Raw genomic sequence first — 22,351 nt, forward strand, 5'->3', positions numbered from 1 at the left:
CAGAACAAAAAAAGAGCAAAAATCCAATGAGATTAACTTTTGTTGTCTTAAAAGGAGGTGAGACGTTAACTTAATTTTGATTTTTGTTATGTCAAAGAAATACCCTTCTCCAAGCCTGTGTAGTTTTTTATTTGTTTGTTTGCTTGTTTTTTTTTTTTTTTAGGTTTTATTGTTAGAGAATTTTCAGCTGAATGTAAAAATTCTAGGGAATATTCAAATGGTAGCTCTGTTGATATTCTAGGGTGTGCCTCATGCAACAGTAAAACTTTCTTAAGATGTTTTAAGAAATGCTCAATCCTTAGATGGTTTTTGAACAAAACCAATCATATTAAAACCAACAAAAACTGCATTTATCTTGATTCCTCAGCCATATGCACAGTAAAAGGTAAGAAATGGGAACCCAGATATTGTCTTTTGAGGCATTTAAAGCCCTAGTCAGTCTCACCGGATCATTATAATCTTCCTGACATATATGTTCTTATTTCTAGGGAAATAAACACCACCCATGAATTAGAACATGTTTACACTGTGGAATTGTCACAGTTGGAAGCATCTTAAGAGAGTTTTATCATCTTTCTGCATTTGCTAAATCAAAGTAAAATAGCATTTTCCATTTTTGTTTTCTTTCCAATATTGCATCATTAAAAGTAATTTGGAAAGACAGGGCTTAGCTCAATTGATGAGTTCTCTCATGTTCTTTATATAACAAGCCTAGTTTGGTGAGGAAATTATTACCCACGACCTGGCACCATATAACATTCTCTTCTAGAATGAGAGCATGTCTTTTTCTTTCCTTTTTTTTTAAAAAAAGAAAAATTTTGCTAGTCTACCATAATAATGAAGTCTGGAATTTGGTGATGATGCTAGCTAGCTGCAGTATACTCTTTTCCTAATAGAGAGCATATATATGTGTGTATGCACATATATATGTATATATTAATTGTAATCTCCTTTTAGCTTAAACATCCACATAAGCACAGTTGCAGCTGCCCTGGCCCTAGGGCCCACCCTGGCATGACGTTTGGTAACACACAGTATTAATACTCTGACGCCACAGCTTGAACATGACCCACACTCTGACACCCCCACGAGCTGGTGTAAGAGGTCCCGCATGCCTGTTCCACAGTCTTTCCAAGCTCTCGAGTCCGAGGTCCATTAATTCCCACGCAGCACCCTTCCCTGCCCGCATCTGTCCACATGGAACCAGCTGGCAGAGAGCACATGCCCCCCTGAGCGAGCAGTATTGTGAATCTTATCTTCTCTTCCAGAAATCAGTTCGTCTTCGTTGCAGCAGATGAAATTTCTTGTAACACCTCTGCAGGTAAAAAAAACATTGCTACTTCTTGATGCATCCATCCAAGTCTCAATATCCTTTTTTTCCCCCCTTCTTCACATGCTGCAGTTGGTCACTCTAGAAAAGTTTAGTGAAAGAAAGAAAGATCATAGACCTTTGGAGTATAGCTGAAGCCTGCAGGCTCTGCCATCTAAAAAGACATTAGCTATTTTGCTAACGTTGATGCTTTTATTTCTGATTTTAAGAATACATGGTCCAGAAAAAATAAGACTATGTTGAATGAATCTACATTAAAACCTCACGGTGTAATCAGTATTCTTATGGTGAAATACTGATCAGGGGAGATTAGGGACAGAGACTTGTGACTTCCATGGTTTTTTTTTAACGCATTATATCTGGGTTCACAGAGACTGAATTGTGAATTATTGGGGATCTTTGAAGAATATCATAGGCCCTAACAGGCTGCATCTATAAAGCCAGAGGCATTGAGAAGTGTAATTATCTTTGTCTTATAAGAAGGGGATCTTCATTCTATTAGCTGAAGATCCTCCATTTCCTTTCCTTCAAAACATACCTCAAGTAGCAGGACTTAGACAAAGTTTTTTGGGTTTGAATTCAGCACACTGACCAATGGAAACTGCATAGTTGCATGACATGTCCATCAAAATGACGCCTGTCTTTTTGTTTTGATGTGGTTCAGAACTATCCATTTGTACTTTTGTTAGCATGGAATTACTTGATTAAATGCCAAGATAGGTGAGTGTCTTAACTAATACCAGATTTCTTTTTTTCCTTTTTCTTTCTTTCTTTCTTTCTTTTTTTTTTGTTTCCTTTTTCTTTTTTGGTTTTAAGGCCTAAATTATAACCAAAATAATTACTAGGAAATCTTGCCAGTGTGTTGCTCTTGGCCAACGAGGGAGGACCTAACAGCTCATCCATTGCTGGCTGAGCATGCCAGGACCTTCAAAAGCAGACATTAAGCCCAAGCTTACAAATAGACCCTCATCTGTTACCAGCCACCGTTGTCAATGAAGCAGTAAAAAAGCTTGCTTGCTAATGCTCCTCTCCCTATTTGGAGTCTTTGGTGAGAGTGAATGAGAGGAAGGACAGGGTTAGGAAAATGTCCCTGGCCCTCTCTGTCCCCACAGGCAGGACCACCCCCAAACTCTGCATCATTTCACTTAAAGAGTTGGTCTCAGCACATTTAATGGTGTGAAGTCTGACCCTCTGAGTTCCAAAGGTTTGCATGCTGATTTTTTTAAAGCAATTTGCTGACTCCATTTGTACGAAATCCCTTTGACAATGACCGTGCTGTTTCCCCACTTCCTCCGCTTCTCCCTGTGAGAGGTGGTGACATCCTAGCACTCCACTAACACCTCACAGCATCAGGTCACTTGTAATTGGCCCTTCTCGGGGTGGCAGGGGAGTGTTCCTGGGCTGCCAGAATAGTCTGAGGTTCAGAGCCTTGAAAGAGGGGCACACACAACTCAGGGGAAGGTGCAGGCCAGAAGTGGGGTGCTCTGTACACAGGCTTAAATCTGTGGACGTGCTGGGTTCTAGAGCTTCTGACTTCCCTGTGAAACTCTGTGCAGGCTCCAGGGTGTCTTAGACTGTATTTTGACATCAGAGACCCAACACTGAAATGTCACAACCTAAAGTATAGAACCTGCTTTCATCCCACCACTTAACAAACCCTGCCATGTCAGCAGGTGACCCACACATCAGATTCCCAAAAGGAGCGATGGCATTGAACGTCTGTATGAGGACGGCAGGGGTTTGCACCCACCTTATTTAATTCCAAATGGCCGCTCAGTGAATTCTTAATGAATTGCTATTGATCGCATTTCAAATTGATAGAGAGTTTCCCTCGTCCTCTGTTGGTCCCATTAATAATATGTCGTGGGCTTCAGAAGGTTCCATTGGAACTCTGAATTTTGAATCGAGCATGAAAATGGAGACACCCATCTCACCCCAGTCCATAGTGGGAAAGAGGCATCAGCCCTGCAGTGAAGTGAGGGTCTTCCGGGGCTTCCTCCTCTCTGTGCTGCAACCCAGCCCACCCACACTGCACACAGCACCCCTGCCAGGATCTCGCCTCCTGGTGCGAACACCCCAGGAAGGGCAGGCCGTTGCATCCTGATATCGGCAAACACGAGGGTTTGGCTAAAGTCAGGGTGTCTCTTTTTACGTGGAGAAAGAAATCAACACAATGCTTAAAATCTGGGGCAGGTGCATGCTGGATTTCATGCCCCGAGAGTCTTTTGAAGCTGTGCTCTTGCAGCAACACTGCCATCAGAGCAACCCAGACAGTCCTGTCGTGACTTAGGGTAGAGACGGGGAGATGAAAATCATTAGGCCGGAGCAATGACAGCACCCAGGGCTTCCTTTGAGTTCCCCAAGGCAAAGTGACAGTTCTTACTGGAGACTTTTTGCAAAGTATGCCCATATGCCCATATTGCTTTGATTGGCCACGTAGGATAAATGCTTTTCCTTAGCATTAGTGGATTGTGAGACTGTGTTTACAGGGACACTGGTTTTCTAAGTCAGTGTTACAACAATGGTATTGCTTGTTTTGCTTTATTTTGTGATAAAGGGCACCACTGGGCACTGTCCCTTTAAGAGCAGGGCAGACGAGTGCCTTGAATAGTCTCCTGTTTTGTGGCACCAAGAGTCTCCAGGACTTAGATTCTGCAGGAGATGGCAAGGGGGCAAATGATTTTCCCGTCTTCTTAGACTTCAAGTCTCCCTGCCTCTTGGTTTACTAGAACTTTTCCAGGCTGGGCTGGTGGCTGAAGCAGAGTAGTCAGGTCCTGCATGAGAATGGAGATTGAAAAGGAAGTTACTGATTTGGATGAGAGGCTGGAAATTCACTGGAGTCCATCATAACCCATGGAGCCAATGTCGTGTGCGAGGCATTGTGCTGAGCTCTGAGGTCACATAAGTCAGGAGAAGACCCCAGGGAAAGAATCTCCCTTCTCCTAGAGAACAGATCCCAGCAGGCATCTGAAGGAGCACAGGGTTCGCTTGTCGGTGAAGCTATACAGGGTCGATGAGCCACACAGCGGGGGAGAGCCAGAACCTGGAGTGAAAGGCCATGTCAGATTCAGATCTGAGAAGGCCTCTCTGAGGACCGACATTGGAGCAGGGACTTGGGTGCAGGCACGAGCCAGGTCAACAGTTGCCAAGTTGAGAGTGATTCAGGTTGAGCTGGCAGCGAGTGCAGAGGCCCTGGATTTGAGGCAGGCTTGAGAGTTCCATGCAGTGAGGCTGTGACATGTGAGTACAAGTGTTTTAGAGATGGTATCCGAGGGTTAGCCAGGGCTCAGAGCAGGTGGATCTTGGCACCCATGAACATGTTTGGAGTTTTACTTTAAGTGTCTTGGGAGGGCCACACTGCATCTGACTTAGATTTTTAATTGGTTGGTTAGATGCTTTGTGGAGACCAGACGGCCATATGGTCAGAGCAGAAGGGAGGGAGGCTCTTGCAGCTGTCCAGAGAGGAGCCACCAGAGCCGGGGAGGGCACCGTGGCTGTGTAATTCGGGAAGTGGTTTCCTGGATTTTGTTGGGAGAACAGATAGGACATGCTGGAAGGTTGGCAGCTGCAGTCTGCGTTAGGTGTCCATGCTCCCTCTTCTCTGGGGCCGCCTGAGTGACTTCCTAGTGTGCCAAGGCTGTAGTCGCAGTGGGGAGCGAGTCCTGCTCCCTGCAGCCAAGGTCCCTGCACAGGCTTGACTGAATCCCTCAGGGTGTGGCAAGAACGTGCTGTCTTTTGCTGAGCAAATTCCACACTGGCAGGTGTGACACGTTCAGCACGTGCATGCTTGTGCACACGTGTGCACGAGCAGACGGATGTATGCATGTGTGTAAAGACAGAGTCTCAGGACAGACGGCGGAGCTGGATGGTAGCATCATCCCGGTTTTGAAGATCAAGAAAGAAAAGGAAAGGCTCAGACCCAGAGGTCTGAGCCAGCCCAGAGCCACCCCAGAGGCCTTCAGGAGCCAAAGCTCATTCACAGGGTCACCCTGGCCCTACTGCCCCTCTATCCTGACCTTCCTGACTTTCTGCTTCCAGGTGGGGGACCCCTTTCTCCTGCTGTGCTCTCTTTCCTCTAGAAAAGTACCATCTTTACCCTGGAAGGCACTTTTGCTAACATTTTGAGGAAGCCCATGGGCACCAGAGGGTGTTTGCTTAACTGGACCTGTCCCCTGTTGGGCAGCAGGTGTAGGCCGATGGCTCCTGTGTCCAGGGCGGGGTCTTCTTTAGGTGCAGAGTTTGGCCTAGGTCAGATGCCAGGCCAGAGAGCCTGATGTGCATAACAGGGACAGAGGGCTGAAGGGGTGCGGTGTGCTCTAGGCCGGCCTACCAAACACATTTGTTGTGGTTGTCGGGAATCCATGGCTGAACATCAGTTACCCTAAAACTACCAGACAATCTGAGCTAGTCAGTTTTGCCGGTCCCAGGTAGGAGGTTCCCAGCTGGGATGGTGTGTGTGTGTGTGTGTGTGTGTGTGTGTGTGTGTGTGTGTGTGTGTGTGTTGAGTACAGGTGGAGGCTGGGGCTCTCTCCAGTAGCAAGACCAGAACCCCATATCGTGGTGGCACAAGAAGCAAACCTGAGACACAGTCCCAGTTCCAGTTAACACAAGACAGAGCCCCGTGGTGTAAGGGCAGGCAGCTGTGCACACCTCTGCAAAAGCTGCTGAAACTGTCCCCTATGGGGAGCTCTCTCAACCGTCCCCTGTGGGGCAAAGTTTACTAAATAGTAAAAGCAGTATCTGTCAAGTTCAGGAGCCTAGGGGGGTGTGCGGCCTCTTCCGTCCATCCATCTCCCCTCAATGTGCACACACATGCACGCGATTGCAACAAAACTTCAAGATAACGTAGAGAAGAAATTTCCAAATTGGCCATTCCTCTCATTGACCCTTCAGCAAGTCCCATCTGTCTTCCCCGCATCTGGGTGATTTGCTTATTCAGCAAAGTTGTCATTCAGCAAATTGATTTGTGGTTAATTGGTCTGTTTCCAATGAAGTGTGGGGTTTCTTGCTAGGGGAAGTACTGGGTGCCACCAGACCATACAAGCAAAGAAACTCTGCAAAAGGGATGATTGCATTTATTATAAGCTTACTGTGTACAGCACTGTTCTGAGATTGTTGTATGCAAGAATATAAGAGTAAAATGTCCTCATCCGTTTATTTGTGAAAATTAAAGACATCTAGACTGCCCTGAATTAGCCTGAATAGGAGAATGGTGTATTAGTGCAAAATTAATAAAAATAGTAGTTATCAAATTTTGGAGGAGTGAAAATTGATGCCAAACTTATTGCAAATGCAGAGCCCATTCCATACCCCCAGATTCTTGAATCTGGAGAAGGTGCCTGAAATTCTGCCTTCTGACAATTTCCCCAGAGATTGGCGTAGAAGAGTGTGCAGATCTCACCTTGGAAAACAGTAGTGCTCAGTGGAGTCTTTCTGTTCAACAGAAAGCAGGTGGGAAGGTTTTCCAGACTATTCTGATGACCTCCAGTGACAGGAGGCACTGAACTCTTGAAATGGGCTGGGCCACCGTGCCATGGGTTATACGTGTAAAACACATTGGATTTCCAAAACTTAGCATTCAAAAGCTAGGTAAAATATTTCATGGATAATTGTATGTGAATCACACATTGAAATGATAATAGTTGGACTATATCAAGATAAATAAAAATATAAAAATAAATTTTACCTGTTTCTTTTTACTTTTCTAAATATGGCTGCTGTGAACACTAAAACAACACATGGGGCTCACACCGGTGGCTTTCATTCTATTTCTGTGGGACAGTCCACTTCCAGAGTCATGTTTTCATTCACTGACAGTGTGTTCCTTTGTTTTAATTTTGCCTCCAAGTAAGAGTGTGTGAGTGTTTGAGAGTGTTTGTGTGTGTGTGTGTGTGCACGCACATGCATGCCATGGAAGGGGATTTTCCTCCTTGGGGATCCGTGTCCAGACCTACTTCTTTCATGCTTGTCATCTCTCAGGATCTTTGATCTGTTTGCGTGGGGCATGGGGGTCCAGGATGGTCCATGGTCAGTGCAGCCTGGGGCTCTACTGCAGTGTCTGGTCATCACACATGCAGGAGAGCTACAGAAGTCTCAGTCCCAATCCGTCACTAACACTTGTTCAGTTACTAAGTAGCCAGTGATCAGTAACCAGCACCCCACCCTCAGGGCAGCCCCACCCCGTCAGGGTGCACGTTGGCTCCTGCGTTCCGGCTGGAGAGAGAGACACTGCTTTCCGAGGTTATTCAGCACGGAAGCAGCAGAGGCAGATTTGACTCTGTGAACTCTGACCCTGAGGAATCCTTAGCTACTGCTGCTCAACCGTGCTGGTCTGCAGGGGTATTAAAGAGCTCACCAAAGATGTAAACCCCTTTGTGATCTCCCATGTGGCTTAAATGGCCACTAGGGTGCCATGGTGATTTCAGAGCATGATGGGAAATTCCTACTGATTTTGGTACCACAGCAGTTGACATGCAGAAAGTAAAACAGGATTTCTAAGAGGAGTATGGTCTTGAGTTTGTCTTAAAGAGTGCACCACTTGCCGTAAAGTGGCTCCGTTACTGGAGGAGGCATAGCGGAGTGGGTGGATTGTATGGCCATGAGTGGGACTGATTAGTGCTGTCAGTCCCAGAAGTGACTGCTGCCTCTCTACTCCAATGAACCCACAGTCAAGGCTCTTCATCCCAAATCTGCTCCCTTGGAATTCATTTTTGGAAGAGGCTTTGAGAGGGCAGAGACAGAGTGATGCTATCCGATTACCATGAATGTAAGATCTCATTCTTTTTGATTCTGTAGATGCTGGATTTACGTGTGCTTTTACGTACCTACAGTTCAGGTGTGTGACAGGGGCCCGTGTGCAAAAACGAGTTCTCTGGCTTCCAGGTAGATGCTCACAAGCTCAGAAGGCACTTTCCCTCCTGCTTCTGGGTAGAAAAATCATGACTGAAAGCTGTGCTGAGTGGTTCCTGAAGGAGATGCCTTTGGAGCCTTGCTAAGGAAGTGAGCCGCAGAATTCAGAAAGAGCCGTGCAGAGAGGAATGGAGAGATTCTCTCACCTCCGCTTGTGTACGTTTCAGGGGTTCTGCTGCATTTGGAGGTGTTTCCTAGGTGTTTGGGGTTGTGGGACTGTGTACCTTGAGAAGGTTTTAGGACACCAGGGCTTGGTTTCCTCCTTGTCTGTAAAGGTTGAAGTCACTGGAACCAGGAGGAGGCTGCAGCAGGCACAGAGGTGCCCCTCCTCGTGGGTGCCCCTCCTCGTGGGTGCACCTCCTCGTGGGTGCACCTGCTCGTGGGTGCCTTCCCTGAGCTGAGCTGACCAACTGACATGCGAGGCCCCTGCATGAGAAGCTGAACAGCCCCCCACCCTGCTGGCCACTGCACCCCAACGTCACTCCCTGTCCACCCAAGCAGTTCTCACCTTAATACTTTTGGAAGGGTCTTTTCCCTATTATAGAAAACCAGAATGTGTGGCTGGGGGTTCTGGAAAATTCTCTCCAGTCTTCCTGCAGAGTCGAAGCAGGCGGATGGTCAGCAGCTCCTCGGCATGGGGGATGAAGATTGACCATGGTCCCCGGAAGATCTGCCCACAGTCTTGGCCATGAGTACCCCCAGCATCTTGTCAAACTGGTCACACTCTAGGCTCACTATAGTCTGACTCTAGTCTCCCAGACCTTAAAGTCTGCGATTCGGTAGATATCCATTTGTACAGGGTTAGGGGATGACCCTTCATTTCAGCAGTATACCAAGAGGCCCTGAGCCAGGGGTTTGAAAGACCTTGCGTGGAAGCCCATGTTCTGAGCTACGCTTCTTCAACCTGCAGAGTGAGGGGTTTGGTTGTGGCGGTTTGTTGTCATCTGGATTCAGAGAAACCCCCTGAGCCAAAGGGCCCTATTGGATGCTGTCATCATGAAATGGCCAGGGCACTTGTCAGAAGCCATGGGCCTTGGTGGGAGGCTGGGGTTTCTGTGCTGTGTGGCTGCATAGAGGCTTAGTGATGATCACAGAGGTGGCCTGTGGTGGCTGGATCAGGGACAGAAGCCGTGAGGTCACCGAGGAGAGTGGGGATGGAAAGCCACAGGTCCGCTGCCTGGTCTTCTCCATCCTCTCCCTGGCTGCTGCTCCCGCAGTCTCTAGCCACTGGGAATTGCCAAGAGTGTCTGCCCCAGCACAAGAAGGTGTGGCCAGGGCCACGCAGGGAATCACACCAGCAGTGATCCAAGCCGGAGGGTTTTCCTTCAGCAGTCACTTGGTTTTCATGGGAGAGGCCCCCAAATCCCTCCAAATGAGGGTAGAAGGATGGTTATCCAGATGGGCTGGGACTCACTTCCTCTTAGGCATAAATAGCTTGTGATGTTCCCTTCTCCCAGTGCCACTGGGAGCCCCAACCAGGCTGGACACTGGGCCCAGTCAAGAGAAATCAAAGAGAACCTCCCTAGCTAAACCGTGGCTCTCTGAACAGCAGGTGTCAGAGCCCCTGGGCTCCTGTGTGGTCAGTGGGTGGTTGCATGGGTTCTGTCTCCTACACACTTTGTAGACTAGAGTCTAGAGAGAAAAAAGTAGGGCAAGCCATGGGTGGTAGCTCATGCCTGTAATCCCCGCAACTCAGGAGGCTGAGGCAGGAGGATGACAAGTCTGAGGCCAGCCTGGCCAGGTGGGGATGTAGGGCTCAGTGCTAGAGCATCCCTTGGCAGATAAAGAAAAAAAAAAGGAAAAGAGGGGCATGGAGACTTTCTAGACCCCCTCTGGGAGGCACCCCACTTTGAATGCACACCCCGCAGCCCTTCCTGTGTGGGAGGCCGGAGGCCTACCTGCCCTCTTGATGCAAGAGGGATGTCAACACTACCCTGTGACCTGCGTCCATCTTTCTGGCCCCTGTGGATCCCCCCAGTAGTCTCCAGGACAGGAGTCACGGGGAGGTCATGCTAAGGGTATTCCCTGAGTATTGAAGGATGGGGTGGGATTGATACCCTCTTCTTGGAAGCAAACCATGGGACTGCCCAAACCCTGGAGTGGGACAGCAGCCCAGGCCCGTTGTGTCTCCGTGGCACCCAGCTCGTCTGAACTCCCTGTTGAAAGCATTAATAACGAGCGATATTTACACTTCTCGGTAGAGCTGACAAAGCACTTCAGCAAACAAGGGTCCTATTTCCCACTCAAGAGCAGCAGGCTCATTCATTTCACTGCAGCACAACCTCAAGTTCAAGTGCAGCAATTTGAACTACATCTGTAACTCATAAATCAGACAGACCTCCCCTCCAGGGTGATTGCCAGGGCTGCACACAGGCACGCGAGACAGGGCCTCGCGGGTCCCCGGGCAGGAGCGAGGAGCCTGGCGGCACCGTCGGCTGTGTCTGTGGGGGCTTTATCCCTGCACTTTGTCTGAATTCGGCAGGGCTCAGGCAGGGAGGTGGCCCGGGCTGGGCGGGGGAGTGGACCTGGAGCAGCCTGCGTGCAGCCTGTCCTGGCCCGGCCCGCGGCTCTCCCTGGGGCCCCGGCTTGCCCCCTGGTTCACCGTGTCTGGGAGCTCAGAGGGGAGGGGTCCTCCCCTGTGGCGAGGGGCTGCTGACAGCTGTGGAGTCGTCCTGGATTTCCGTGTTCGGTTTCCCTCAAAGGGTCTTGATGACCTCCTCTTGGCCACCGAGCTCTCGGGATGATGTGAAGGTGCATGTTCTGTGTTCCTAGAGACCCCGGAAACCTTCCTTCTGTAGACCTCCAGGGGCTTTGAATGTCTGGAGCCACTGACTTAGAACCTCCAGAAAGCCTAGTGGAAAGAGCCTTCCTGCTGACCCATAGGAGCTCCCGACCCGTCCCACAGAGAGAAGCTGCGGACGTCTTCCACCAGGGAGCCTGCGAGGTCCCCTGGAAGGGTCTCCCGACGGATCCCACTGACAGGGCCGTCTGATGGATCCCAATGGTGGGACCCCCTGTTAGATCCCCTGGATGGAGCGGTGGCCATGGCTCAGTGTCTCCAAGGCCCTCTTCCTCCTCTCCACCTGCCCCGTCGTGGCCACCCTTGTGCTCTGCCACCTGCATGGCCCCTGTCCTCCTTCCCTGAAGAGTAGACTCGTGGGGCCCCGGCCTCACAGAGCCCCCCCGGCAGGAGGGAGGAAGGACAACATTCAGAGAGAGAAAAGAAGTGACGCGGGCTTCGCTGAACGTCACCAGGGACTGGGAAGAAGGTTGAAAAGTGTCCTTAGGAGGGAGTGGTCAGAGAAAGAGGCATCGCTCTGAGGAGGGGACGCTAGATCTGGGACAAGGAGGTTGAAAAGAAGCAGTGGAGGGGGAAGGTGAGCAGGTGTGGAGGCCCGAGAGACAGGTCGGCTGTCCGCACGCGCAAGGACTGTTGACGGGGCCAGTGTGCCCGAGCACTGGACGCAGAGAGGGAAGAAGACGGGGAGAGAGGGACGGGGGACCACCCAGGTTCAGATGCTCTTGAGAGTTTTATGCAGAGGGCTGATAGTGGATTTATGTAGATTTCTGTTTAATTAGAAATGGATGGATGGGTCAAAGGCTGGATGGGCAGTGCCATCGATCTGAGAGATTCAGTAAATAATCAATGCAAATGGCTGTTGGTTGGAAGGGGCCCGAACAGGCCAAAGGTTCTTGAGTTGGTTTTGATGGCCAACTAGTTACAGTGCATGGAGTGCCCCGGACACTTCCAAGATTTTATCTGAAATCACTGATGGACGGGCCGAGGGAGAGCAGAGCTGCCCGCCTTGCATGGGGATGAGCCCATCAGGAGACATTCTTCCCTGATTCCTGGGGAGATCCTGGGAATTTCTGCTCTCCCTCTTCCTGTGCTCAGCCCGTGCTGAGGACATCAGGTTGCTGAGGGGCCTGGCGCATCTGCTGCAGAAGCAGAGCCCACGTGCCCATCTTCCCTAATGACCTTGTGTCTAAATTGTCGTGTCCCACAAGGGCGTGTTTAGAAATTAGCATTTGAAAAGAAGCCTCCTTGCTTTCAGCTTGAGCTGACATGGTCCCTTCTCCTCTGTGGAAATGAAATTTATTAATCATAATAAAACCATGGGATTCTGAAGGTAGAGGTCACCCCGAGGAGACAAGGAGCCCTACTCATTTGCGAGGAATAGTTCAGCGCTGCCGTGTTTTCTTCCACCTCGGAAGCGAATACTGCCAAATTGTTACCTTGGGTTTTCTGCAAAGGTTGAAATGATGCCCAGAGTTAGAGTCCAATAAAGATTTACCATTAAAGTACGCAGAAGGAGAAGATAGGACCCGCATCCTCATTAAGTACATCCACACGGCCAATATGGCGTCTCCTAAGAACGTGGAAATTTCTGCCACAGTAAGACCATCCTCCAAATTAAAACCTTCATGATAACAATTGTGTTGGGTTTGTGTCTTCCCACGGCATCTTGGCATCCCTTGATAAATCCCCAGAGATTTTTATTTTGCCTTTGTAGTTCACATTCTGTTCGCGCCACTAACTTTGCCAGACACAAAGGAAACCAAAAATAATCCCATTCAGAGGACTTTTTGTAGAGCCACGGCAGACTGTTTTCTCAGAAGGGAAGGTCAATGCCGCAGTTATATGTGATTTCCTTGGACCCTTCTTAAGTCTCCTACGTTAGTGGGTGGAGGCCCAGGTCTCTTGAGTGGCCACTGTGAATATCTGAGTTCTTTGATAACCTTCACCCTTCTCTTTTTTTAATATTTATTTTTCAGTTGTTGTTGGACACATTACCTTTACTTTATTTTTATTTTTACGTGGTGCTGAGGATGGAACCCAGGGCCTCACACTTGCTAGGCGAGCACTCTACCACTGAGCCACCGCCCCAGCCCTCACCCTGTGCCTGGCTTTCATCTACCCTTCCTCCTAGAGAGCAGGAGAGATTGGATGAAAGGCTGTTTCTGATGGTGGGAAGGGAGTCCCAGGAAAGAAAAGCAAGAAGCGGCTGACCATTTGTTAGTTTCCTTGGGAGATGTGCTTTAGAAAGGAAGCGTCCCTTCCCGTCATTGCTGTTGAGGCTCCCAAGGACCCTGTGCTGAAGCCGAAAGCTGCAGCTTGATCATTGGAGCTCCAGCCCCGTGGGGACAGATGGGGGGCTGGGGACTTGGAGCAGGCAGGTGTGAACTGGTGGAACCATTTTCCCATGGGATCCGAGTCTGCGCTTGGGAAGGTGCCCTGCCCAGCTTCTCTCCCCTTCCCCTGCCCCAGGTCTGAGCAGCCAGGTCAGACTCTCCAGCACATCCCCGTGCAGGAGCAAGAGCCTGGGAAAGGCAGGACTGAAACCCAGACCTCCCCACCCCCAGCCCTCGACTCTCCCCAGGCCCTGAGTGGCCTCCTCGCTCTAACCAGCTAGAAAGAAAGAGGTTAGAAGGAAAATGGGGAAAGCCAGAGAAGGGAGGATGAAGCAGGCGCCCGCTGGACATCCTGGGCGTAAGGCTGGCGGTGTGGACAGTGCTCTGCTCCCTGCCTTCATTAAAATAATAATAAAAAGTCAAACGTTGAGAACCCACTGAGATCCCACTGGGTGCCTGGCTTTTGGGTGCCCGGCTGCAGCGAGAGATGGCTGCTAAGGGAGTAGCACCCTCCCTGCTTCGGGGGGAGCCCCTTCCCGGAAGCCCTCTCTAATACCTCCCGAAGGAGCCAACCCACCGGCCACACCCATAGGATCCAGTCGGAGCCGGTCTCCAGCTCTGGCCACGTCCTCTTTCTCTTTTGCTCCTGGCTGTGACTTGCTGCCTGCCTCTTGCCCTCCTCTTGAGAGCACCCTCTCCTTAAATTGCTGGCACAAGTCTCCGTGTTGGACTCCAGGCACCTCGCCCAAGAGCAAGTCTCAGCCTTGATGGGCGCTGAAATGGCTCCATTCAAAGTACTCCAAGGAGCTAAGTGGCAGGTCAAACCCTGAGGGCGTGTGAGGTTGGACGAGAGGCAAAGAGATGCCCTGGGACTCAAGGGTCGGCTCTGATTCTGTCTGGCTGTGTGACCTAGAGCAAGTGAAGGAAGCTCTCTGACCTGGTCTCTGATTTACGGCAGGGTTTCATTCTTGGCCCTTAGCAGGCATCCAGCAACTCTGGTCCCATCCCCTCTTTGTTTTTATTCTAAAGCCTCTTCTAGAAGCTACAGCTGCAGAGGAAGAAAGAGGAGAGAGGTAGAAAAACTGAAAGAGGAGCCTAAGATGCATCAATTCAAATGCCTTTCTCCCCACAACCTGGCCAGTGATGGACAGGTGACATAGGAGGTGATAAGGTCAAAGTCGAGTCAGATGCCAATTCCTGAGCAAACTGGGGTGAGGGGTGCGTCTGTCCCGTCCTGAGACATTGGACACTAACCGTGCCAGCAGCGTCACTTCACCCTTCTGATCCACCCCATCTGGTTTGATTGGTGACAGGAAAGTTGGGGACACTGGGCTTCTTAAATCTGCTCCTTTGAGTTGTTTCTTCTTGCCTGCCTCCGTCTCTGGGGCAGCTACGATAGCCTTGTAGAACAGGTATCATGGTGGGAGGACGTATGTGGATGTGTGCACATGCGTGTGCAGATGTGTACAGCCAGCCACACACACCACGTAACAGCGCTTCAGTCTGTGACAGACCACATACCCATCAACAGTCATAGATGATCCTACCACCTGAGCTGGACATGGTGATGCACACCCATAATCCCAGCTACTTTGGAAGGTGAGGCAGGAGGATCACAAGTTCAAGACCCTGTCTCAAAGTGGGATTAATAATAGGTGAGGTGGCTGGGTGTGGCTCAGAGGTAGAGCATGAGGTCCTGGGTTCAATCCCTGCCACAGGAAAAACAGTGGAAAGACTGTATACCACATGGTGACCTCAAGGTCAAGTTCGTTGGTATGAACAGTACACTGTAAGATGTTCCAGCAACAAGACCACCTAACGATGCATTTCTCAGAAACGGTTCCATCATTAAGCAGTGCCTGACTAGGTATATGGGACATGTCAGGGTGACCCGCTATGATCGGTGGACCAAAGAGTGCATTGAGCACAGATAGCTTTGTCCGTTAACGCGGCAGAGAGAATGTTTCTTGCCTTAAGAGGAGTAGACCCCCGCACATTGCCTTGGTATTTCGTGTTTTGTGATTGGCATCATCACTTTGTGATTGCACGTGACGGACCAGTCTCCACCTGTTTTCCTTGCAGTTACGGACGAGTTTATGCTGCCGACCCCTACCACCACACACTTGCTCCAGCCCCCACCTACGGCGTTGGTGCCATGGTGAGTACCGGCTCCTCCTTGTCCTCCCTTCTTCCTGCCTCCCTTCCCTCCCCCAGCTGGGACCTTCGTCTGAGTTGACGGTTGACGTCCTCTCACTTTCCCTTAATTGAATTTGTCTCTTGTGCTAACAGCAGCTAAAATGCCACATTAATCCTCCCAGTAAACTTGATAAATGTCTTAATTTCTTGGCAATGTAGTGCATGTAAGTTATTATATTTCTAATTTTGCAAGTCTCACCTAGCGGAGCACTTACCTTAATGGAATAATTAGTCATTTTGATAATTAAATCCATCACTAACGGAATGCAGTGTCAATGCAGAACTTTTTTTTTCTTTTTTTCTCCCTCCCTTGCTGCTCATTCACATAGCCCCAAGGTTCCAGCCCCAGCACAGACTTCAGAGGAGCTAAGCTGCACACTTCCAGGCCTCTGCTGTCAGGCAGCTGAGCATCTGCCTGCCTCTCCTCCCCTTTTCCAATTCATGTTTAAAGTCATAGTCGCCCAGGAAAGAAAATAGACAGAGGGGCACACTTTGTGTGTGTGCCTAGTACATAAGAAACTAGAAGGAATCAGCTGGGTTTGGGGGTTGTCTTTTGTTTTTTGGGGGGGATCTGGGTTTTTGTTTGGGGAAGGGGGAGGGCAAAAGTGGGAGGTGAGGGTGGGTGAATTTGCCTGTACTTGTTCAAACTTCTATGCACTAAGACTCTTGAGTACAGTCGAGACGTGCCCATCACGTGAGAGCGTATGCAATCATTACAAAGCTTTGGCATGCAGTTTTCTGCTTGGATCAAGAATATCAGTCCTTATCCTAGAAATAAATTCCCATAGGCATTCATTGGAATCGCCAGTACTTTTAGAAAATTGGTTAAGTGCCACCTCATAGCCATTTAAAGCCATGGCCAGGCAGTTCCCTGGAGCTGGGGCGTAGACCCCCAACCGGGATCTGGATACAGACTGTTTTGCCCAAGCGTAGCTACGTGAAGCAATGCACCTGGACACTGCCCTCCCGAGAGATCAGGTTCCATGCCGATTGCTCTAAGAACCAGGTTTAGGTTTTCCTCCTGGCCCTGCATTCAACAGCTCCGCTTCCACACCTGGTCCACCCGAGGAGCGTGTTGGAAAGGAGGGTTGAATCCCTGCCTGCAGCAGCCCTCTAGCTGGGGCTCTCCCCAGGGAAGAGCATTAGTCGATGGATAAGCAAAGGAACGCGGTGAGACAGCGCCAGTCCTTCCCATGGCCGCAGTCCCCTGCAGCTGACGGGACTCGACCAGAATCTGGTCTTTCCAGGGGTTTTCTTTCTAAGGATCTTTTGAGGGGGGATTGGTCAGGCCTGGCCCTGTCTTTAGCGCTCTAAGAACGGCCTGGGATGGGTAGGGGTGCCATTTTGGTTGGTTTGGAGTGTCTCGTTTTTCACATTAGACTTTTTTGATGATCCACATGTTGCAAAAGGAAAATGTAAAAAACACACCCCTCAAATTGCTTTGTTTCAGAATGCTTTTGCACCCTTGACTGATGCCAAGACTAGGAGCCATGCTGATGATGTGGGTCTCGTTCTTTCTTCATTGCAGGCTAGTATATACCGAGGGGGATACAACCGTTTTGCTCCATACTAAATGACAAAACCATAAAAAATCCTTCCAATGTGGGGAGAAAGGAAGCTTTCCGAGGCCTGAGTGTTGCAATACATGCAGTAGTGCATCATTTTAGCAACTCTAAAGAATAAAAAAATAAAATAAAATAAAAAGAGGGAAAAAAATTACATTTTTTATCTTATACCTCAGATATTTTGTTCTGTGTATTTTAATATCGTGGGTCTTTAATTTCTGAAGGTTCTGTAGTTTGGTTGCTGGCTGTAGGAGTTTCTGTGGTTGATCTAGAAGAGACGCTAGATATGAATCAAAACTGGTTTAGGGCCATATCCAGAGTGCTATATTATTGTAAATGAATTATATATGCTGAATACAAAGCTACTGGGGTTAAGCTGTTTGGGAAGAGTGTAAGTGACTACCGTAGTCCTTCTTTTCTGCATCTGCATTATTTTATTTTGTGAAAGGGAAGGTTGGGAGGGGCTTGGGGTGTGGGACTCGGGGTTTGGCTGAAAGGAAAAAAAAAATAAAAGATGAGAGTAACTAATGACTCTAAATGACCACGGCACCCACCGTCCTGTATCAGTGGTTCTAAGTTACCCATTGCCAGTTCAAGCCAAAGGTCATGTGGGTAAGGGGCTGCTTCTAGTGGCACTTGGGCGGCAGAGTCGAAGGAAGCTGGGCAAACCCACCCTTTAAACCATTCCACCCAGCCACTAGTTATTTAGGCAAAAGCTACTAGTTAGGCCATCAACAAGCATTCTTTTTATATTTCTTCCAGTATAATGAATTATTGATATCATTGCTGACTTTTATATTACGGGAGGGAAAAATAACATTAATAAAATGGTGATAAAAAGCACTGTTTCTATTTTTTTCTTTTTTTCCAAAAAAAGAAAGTAATAAAAACTTAAATTCTTTGTACCAGTTAAAAAAAAATGTATAAAATTTACATCTGTGCAGTGGAGTTGTTGACTTCTAGAAGCAGTCTATGAAGCTTTAGTTTTAGCTTAGTAGAACAACTGTTAGAGACAGACGTATAATTTTTATGGAATTACACGATAATCATATTCGGATTTATAGACGCATTTTACAAGTATTGCAATCATCGAGTAGAGATAATCACGGTATTTTCATCAGCTTGGTACTTTTTGAAACACGACTGCGTTTTTGTGAGCAATCTGCAATTTTTCGGTCCGTGGGAACCTGCCCTTCCGCCTCTCCCCCCAAACCCCAGGAATCTCCTAAACCAGTGTCTTTAGTTCTGTCTCCAAGGCCCAGGACATTTGTCAGAAGGAAGCAAAAAAACAAAACAAAACAAAACAAAACAAAACCCACTAGATCCACCCTCTTCATCCCCCAAAGAGCAAAGTCCCCTACCCTTTCTGGGATGCAGGGCCAGAGGGACACAGCCGGAAAAATTGCAGTTTGTCTGTAACTTCTTCTGTTTGAACTCTTCCCATGTTGTCCTGTTTACAAGTTAACCTAAGTTGGGGTATCTGTCACGGGTCTTCCTGTTTTTGTATCTGAATTAAATGACAAGCAGCAGCAAGCTGTCCCCGAGTAGTTCTGCTGCCATCCTTAAATCCTCACATGTGCAGTGCTGGCCCCCGGGGCTGGCACTTTAGTGTTATCAACTCTCTGCTGTGAACCTGCCAATCTGCTGTAACAACTCTGCTTTAAGACAAAAAAAAAACCAAACAAAACTTAAAAAAAAAAAAAAAGTGTTTGTGATCCAGAGCTTTTCCTTGTCCTCTTATGTGCATGCCGTAAGATCAGTTGGATATTAAACCATCAATAAAGTTTCACAAGATTTGAAAACAAAGTTTCTGTAGCTTCCGTATCTAAGACAGACTAGAGTGATCTGGAGTGGGAGGGGGACTTCTGAGCAGCCAGGAACGTAGAAATTGTCCTTTCACGGGTCTTCTTTGGGTGGGTGAGGGCGGGGGCGGGTGTTTCTCAGCATCACGGACAAGGTCTCATGCCCACAGGGGGGCCCTGAGGTACCAGTGGGTGCCGCCTGGTGGAGGTTGTTCAAGGAAACCACGAATTCCCATGCTATAGCATCCCACCCCAGGGGGGAAAGATAGCAGGAACAGAGGGCTCGGAAGGAGAAGTAGATTTCTCCCAATGGCCTCAGATGTCAAAATCCAGAATTTGCATTGTATTTGGAATCACAAACATAGAATTCTTACTGTGTTGGCTACAGTCGAATTCATTTGCAGTTTGGTTTCCATCGATGGGCTGTACTTTTCCCCCATGATCGTATGTAGTTTTAATAAAAATCACTTAGAGCAAGTGGGTGCCAACGGATGTTGCAGAATCATTTGTCTTAGGCTCTCTGCCAAGATGCCAATAAAAGTCATTTTAAAATGTATGTCAGAGATGTAAACAAACATTTTGGATTTTTTTTTAAATCAGTACTTATTTGGAATGTTTTCATTCATCTAAATAACTATTGCTCTTATGAATTATGGAAAAAAAGATAAATATCATGTGTGGCATATGGTGACTTCTTAACACACATCACGCAATCTGCAAACTCAGAAAATGTGTATATCTGTCTTTAGAGATTAGTGTTTATATCACTTACGGTGGTTTGTGAATAAAGAAAACTTGGTTTGTAATATCAAAAAAAAATAAAAGATTAGTCTGCAAAGGGGTGTGTGTGTGTGTGTGTGTGTGTGTGTGTGTGTGTGTGTGTGTTCTGAGTTCTTTTTCTTCTCTGGGTTGGCGGAGAGATCCTCCACTCCCGGGACTGTACCTGTGCCCATCAGGCTGCTCGGGGTGGGTGCTGCCCAAGGTATGCTGGGCTGCCCACCAGGTGGCCCCTGCAGGTGCTCGGCCTGTCTGCCCAGAGAGCTGTCCTTTCTCCCTCGTCTTTCCAGGAAAGCTGGTGGAATCAACCACAAATGTTGAAGAGAGGAAATCTAAGTCCACTAAACTGAGCTGTTCCTCAGCCAGGAAAGGGCGGCCCGGCTGGAAGCAACCGCACTGTAGGCTGCAGTTCAGAGTCTCAGCTCAACGTATCCAGGGGCCTTTGGGGGATGGGGAAGGGGAAAACAGAGTGAACCTTAGAGTTTGCACGTATCCAGGACTTGCTCTGCTCCGAGAGACTTTCTCTGGCTTCTCGTATTGTTTATTTCATGTGATTATTTATACCTCCCACCAGGGTTCAGCTATCTGGCCCATTTAGCTACTTCAGCTTTCCTTAAATCCTGCCTCATTTAATTATCGTAATAGTTCTATGAGTTCAGAACACGTGGAAATCTTAAAAAACAAAACAAAACAAAACAAAAAAACCTGGTGGGGTCTGAGTTTACATCTGGATTCTGTCACATGCCAGGTGTCGTCCAGGACAAAGTTACACAGGGCACTGTGCCTCAGTCTTCTCTTCCCTGGTTCATGTTCCCAAAAGCCCAGACTCTCAATATTGTAATGCGGATAAGCAAAAATGATCTGTCAGGTGCTTGCAGCAGACTGCAGGATCCGGAATCTGTTAGTATTCGCAGGCTAGGAACAGAGGCCTGACGACGTTAATGCCACTAAGATTGGGGAGCCAGCAGCAAGGCTAGGGTCACCTCCATTGAAGGAACTTTTTTGCCTGGCCAGCAGGAGCCGGTGGGGTGTTACCAGAAGGCCCTGGAGGACTTTTGTTCTCCCACTCCCTTCCCACACAGAGACTGTCCTAATCACGTGCATTCTATCATCTCAACTATGCAGTGGGCCCTTCTCTGTAAACCTGTGATCCGCAGGACTGTGGCGCTCACGGTCAACAACATGCACTGTGTCAGTTGATCCCTAAGGATGCCATCACCCTTACCTTATCAGTGAAGTCAGCGAGGACCCAAGAGATCCCATAGTGTGACCCGAGTCCTCGCTAGTCCCCGTTGAGGTGGGCTCCACACCAAGATCTGTTTATCCCTGAAATCTGTGCCCCTTCCAGAAACTCTCCACTATCGCGATGATGACGGTGGCAGTGGTTGTGTTGAGCCTGGCTTTCTAACGCTCGTCTTACAACATGTGGACGGACATCGTGATTTAAACAAGGAAGTCATGAACTTTACACTGGCAGCCGGCAAGAGGGAGATGGTGTAACTGAGCCCCTTCCCCATTACATGAGGATCTAGCATAGAAATTTCACATGAATCCTGAAGAAAATTTAAAATGACGGCAGAAGGGGGCAGGTTTCTTAAAAAAACCTTGACCAGTGGACCTCAGGGCTTGTCTTCCTGCCCCACCCTCCACCTAGAGGTGAGAAACCAAGGCCAGAGGAAGCCCACAGTGTGCATAAACAGAAGCTGTTGCTTATATCCAGAGTGTGCTTCTTAAAGTGAAATTAAAAAATAAAAAAAGAAAGAAAAAAAGAAATGCAGCTGGATCGGTGACCTGGGTCCCAATTTCCCACTCAGCCCCCAACCACTTTCCTCTTCCAGGAGTGGCCATAGTTGAGGTGGGCAGACGTGCAGGCACCCAGACACAATCAGACAGAAGCCTGGTGTGCTGTGCTGCCCTCGGGTACAGCTGTGGGAAGGGAAATTGTGGCCCTCTGCTTCCTGCACCCCAGGATGAGAGCCACCATTGTGTGGGTGCCTCTTCCAGGGAGCTTTGGGACTGAGTCTCCTGCTGGGTCGTTTATGGGGTGGGAGCGGGAGGAGCTGGCGGCCCTGGGCCAGGGTGTGGGTAGAGCTGCCCGTGCCCACACGCACCAGCACCTACCTCCATGGGCCTAGATCTTGACGCGTTTCTCAAACTCTCTCCTGAAAGACTCTGATTATCCTTCCACTAACAAAGTCAAGAACCAGGACTGAAAAGAGTATTCTCACAGCAGGAGAAACAAAATAAGAAGTCAATTTTCTGTTGGGAAATATATAAAGGTAGGTTTTGAGGGTAGTTCTTCTGATTTTTTTATAATGTAGATGTACGAACATATATACCTGGACAATTCTAGGTAAGATCTCGGTGTGCCACCTTTTCATGAGGGCATAAATTATAATCATGCAGCTGCTCGGGATTCAACCTGATGCTTGAGATTGGACCAAGGGCAGTTCCTATCAACCCGAACCAGAGTACTTCAACTCATGGGTAAGACCATGGCTTCTCCCGGTGGCCATGCACCGTCCTGGAGGATGTAGACTGGACATTAAACAGTCACAGTCACCCTGAGGCACTTGGCTAAGGTCTCTTCCCAAGATTCCAGTCTTGCTTCATATGCTGTGCACTAATTGCTCTCCTGG

General features: G+C 48.6%; 1 protein-coding gene across 48 annotated transcripts in view; it reads left to right on the top strand.

The window, feature by feature from the left end:
- The window catches only part of Rbfox1 (RNA binding fox-1 homolog 1), a 2,023,047-nt gene extending 2,004,108 nt beyond the window's left edge, over window positions 1-18,939 (top strand). For 20 of the 48 annotated variants that reach the window (XM_078024580.1, XM_078024601.1, XM_078024585.1 and 17 more), the window contains 3 exons: window positions 1,269-1,321; window positions 15,455-15,530; window positions 15,898-16,138. In XM_078024580.1, the coding sequence (XP_077880706.1) occupies window positions 1,269-1,321; window positions 15,455-15,530; window positions 15,898-16,045 (277 nt within the window). In that variant the 3' untranslated portion in view covers window positions 16,046-16,138. Of the gene's footprint in view, window positions 1-1,268; window positions 1,322-2,146; window positions 7,011-15,454; window positions 15,531-15,897; window positions 16,141-17,018 lie in introns of those variants that run through there. The other 28 variants (XM_078024582.1, XM_040277814.2, XM_078024591.1 and 25 more) reach the window with 8 other exon arrangements.
- Window positions 18,940-22,351: the final 3,412 nt, after the last annotated feature.

This window comes from Ictidomys tridecemlineatus, chromosome 10 (assembly GCF_052094955.1).
Source record: "Ictidomys tridecemlineatus isolate mIctTri1 chromosome 10, mIctTri1.hap1, whole genome shotgun sequence".
In the NCBI taxonomy this organism is placed as follows: Eukaryota; Metazoa; Chordata; class Mammalia; order Rodentia; family Sciuridae; genus Ictidomys; species Ictidomys tridecemlineatus.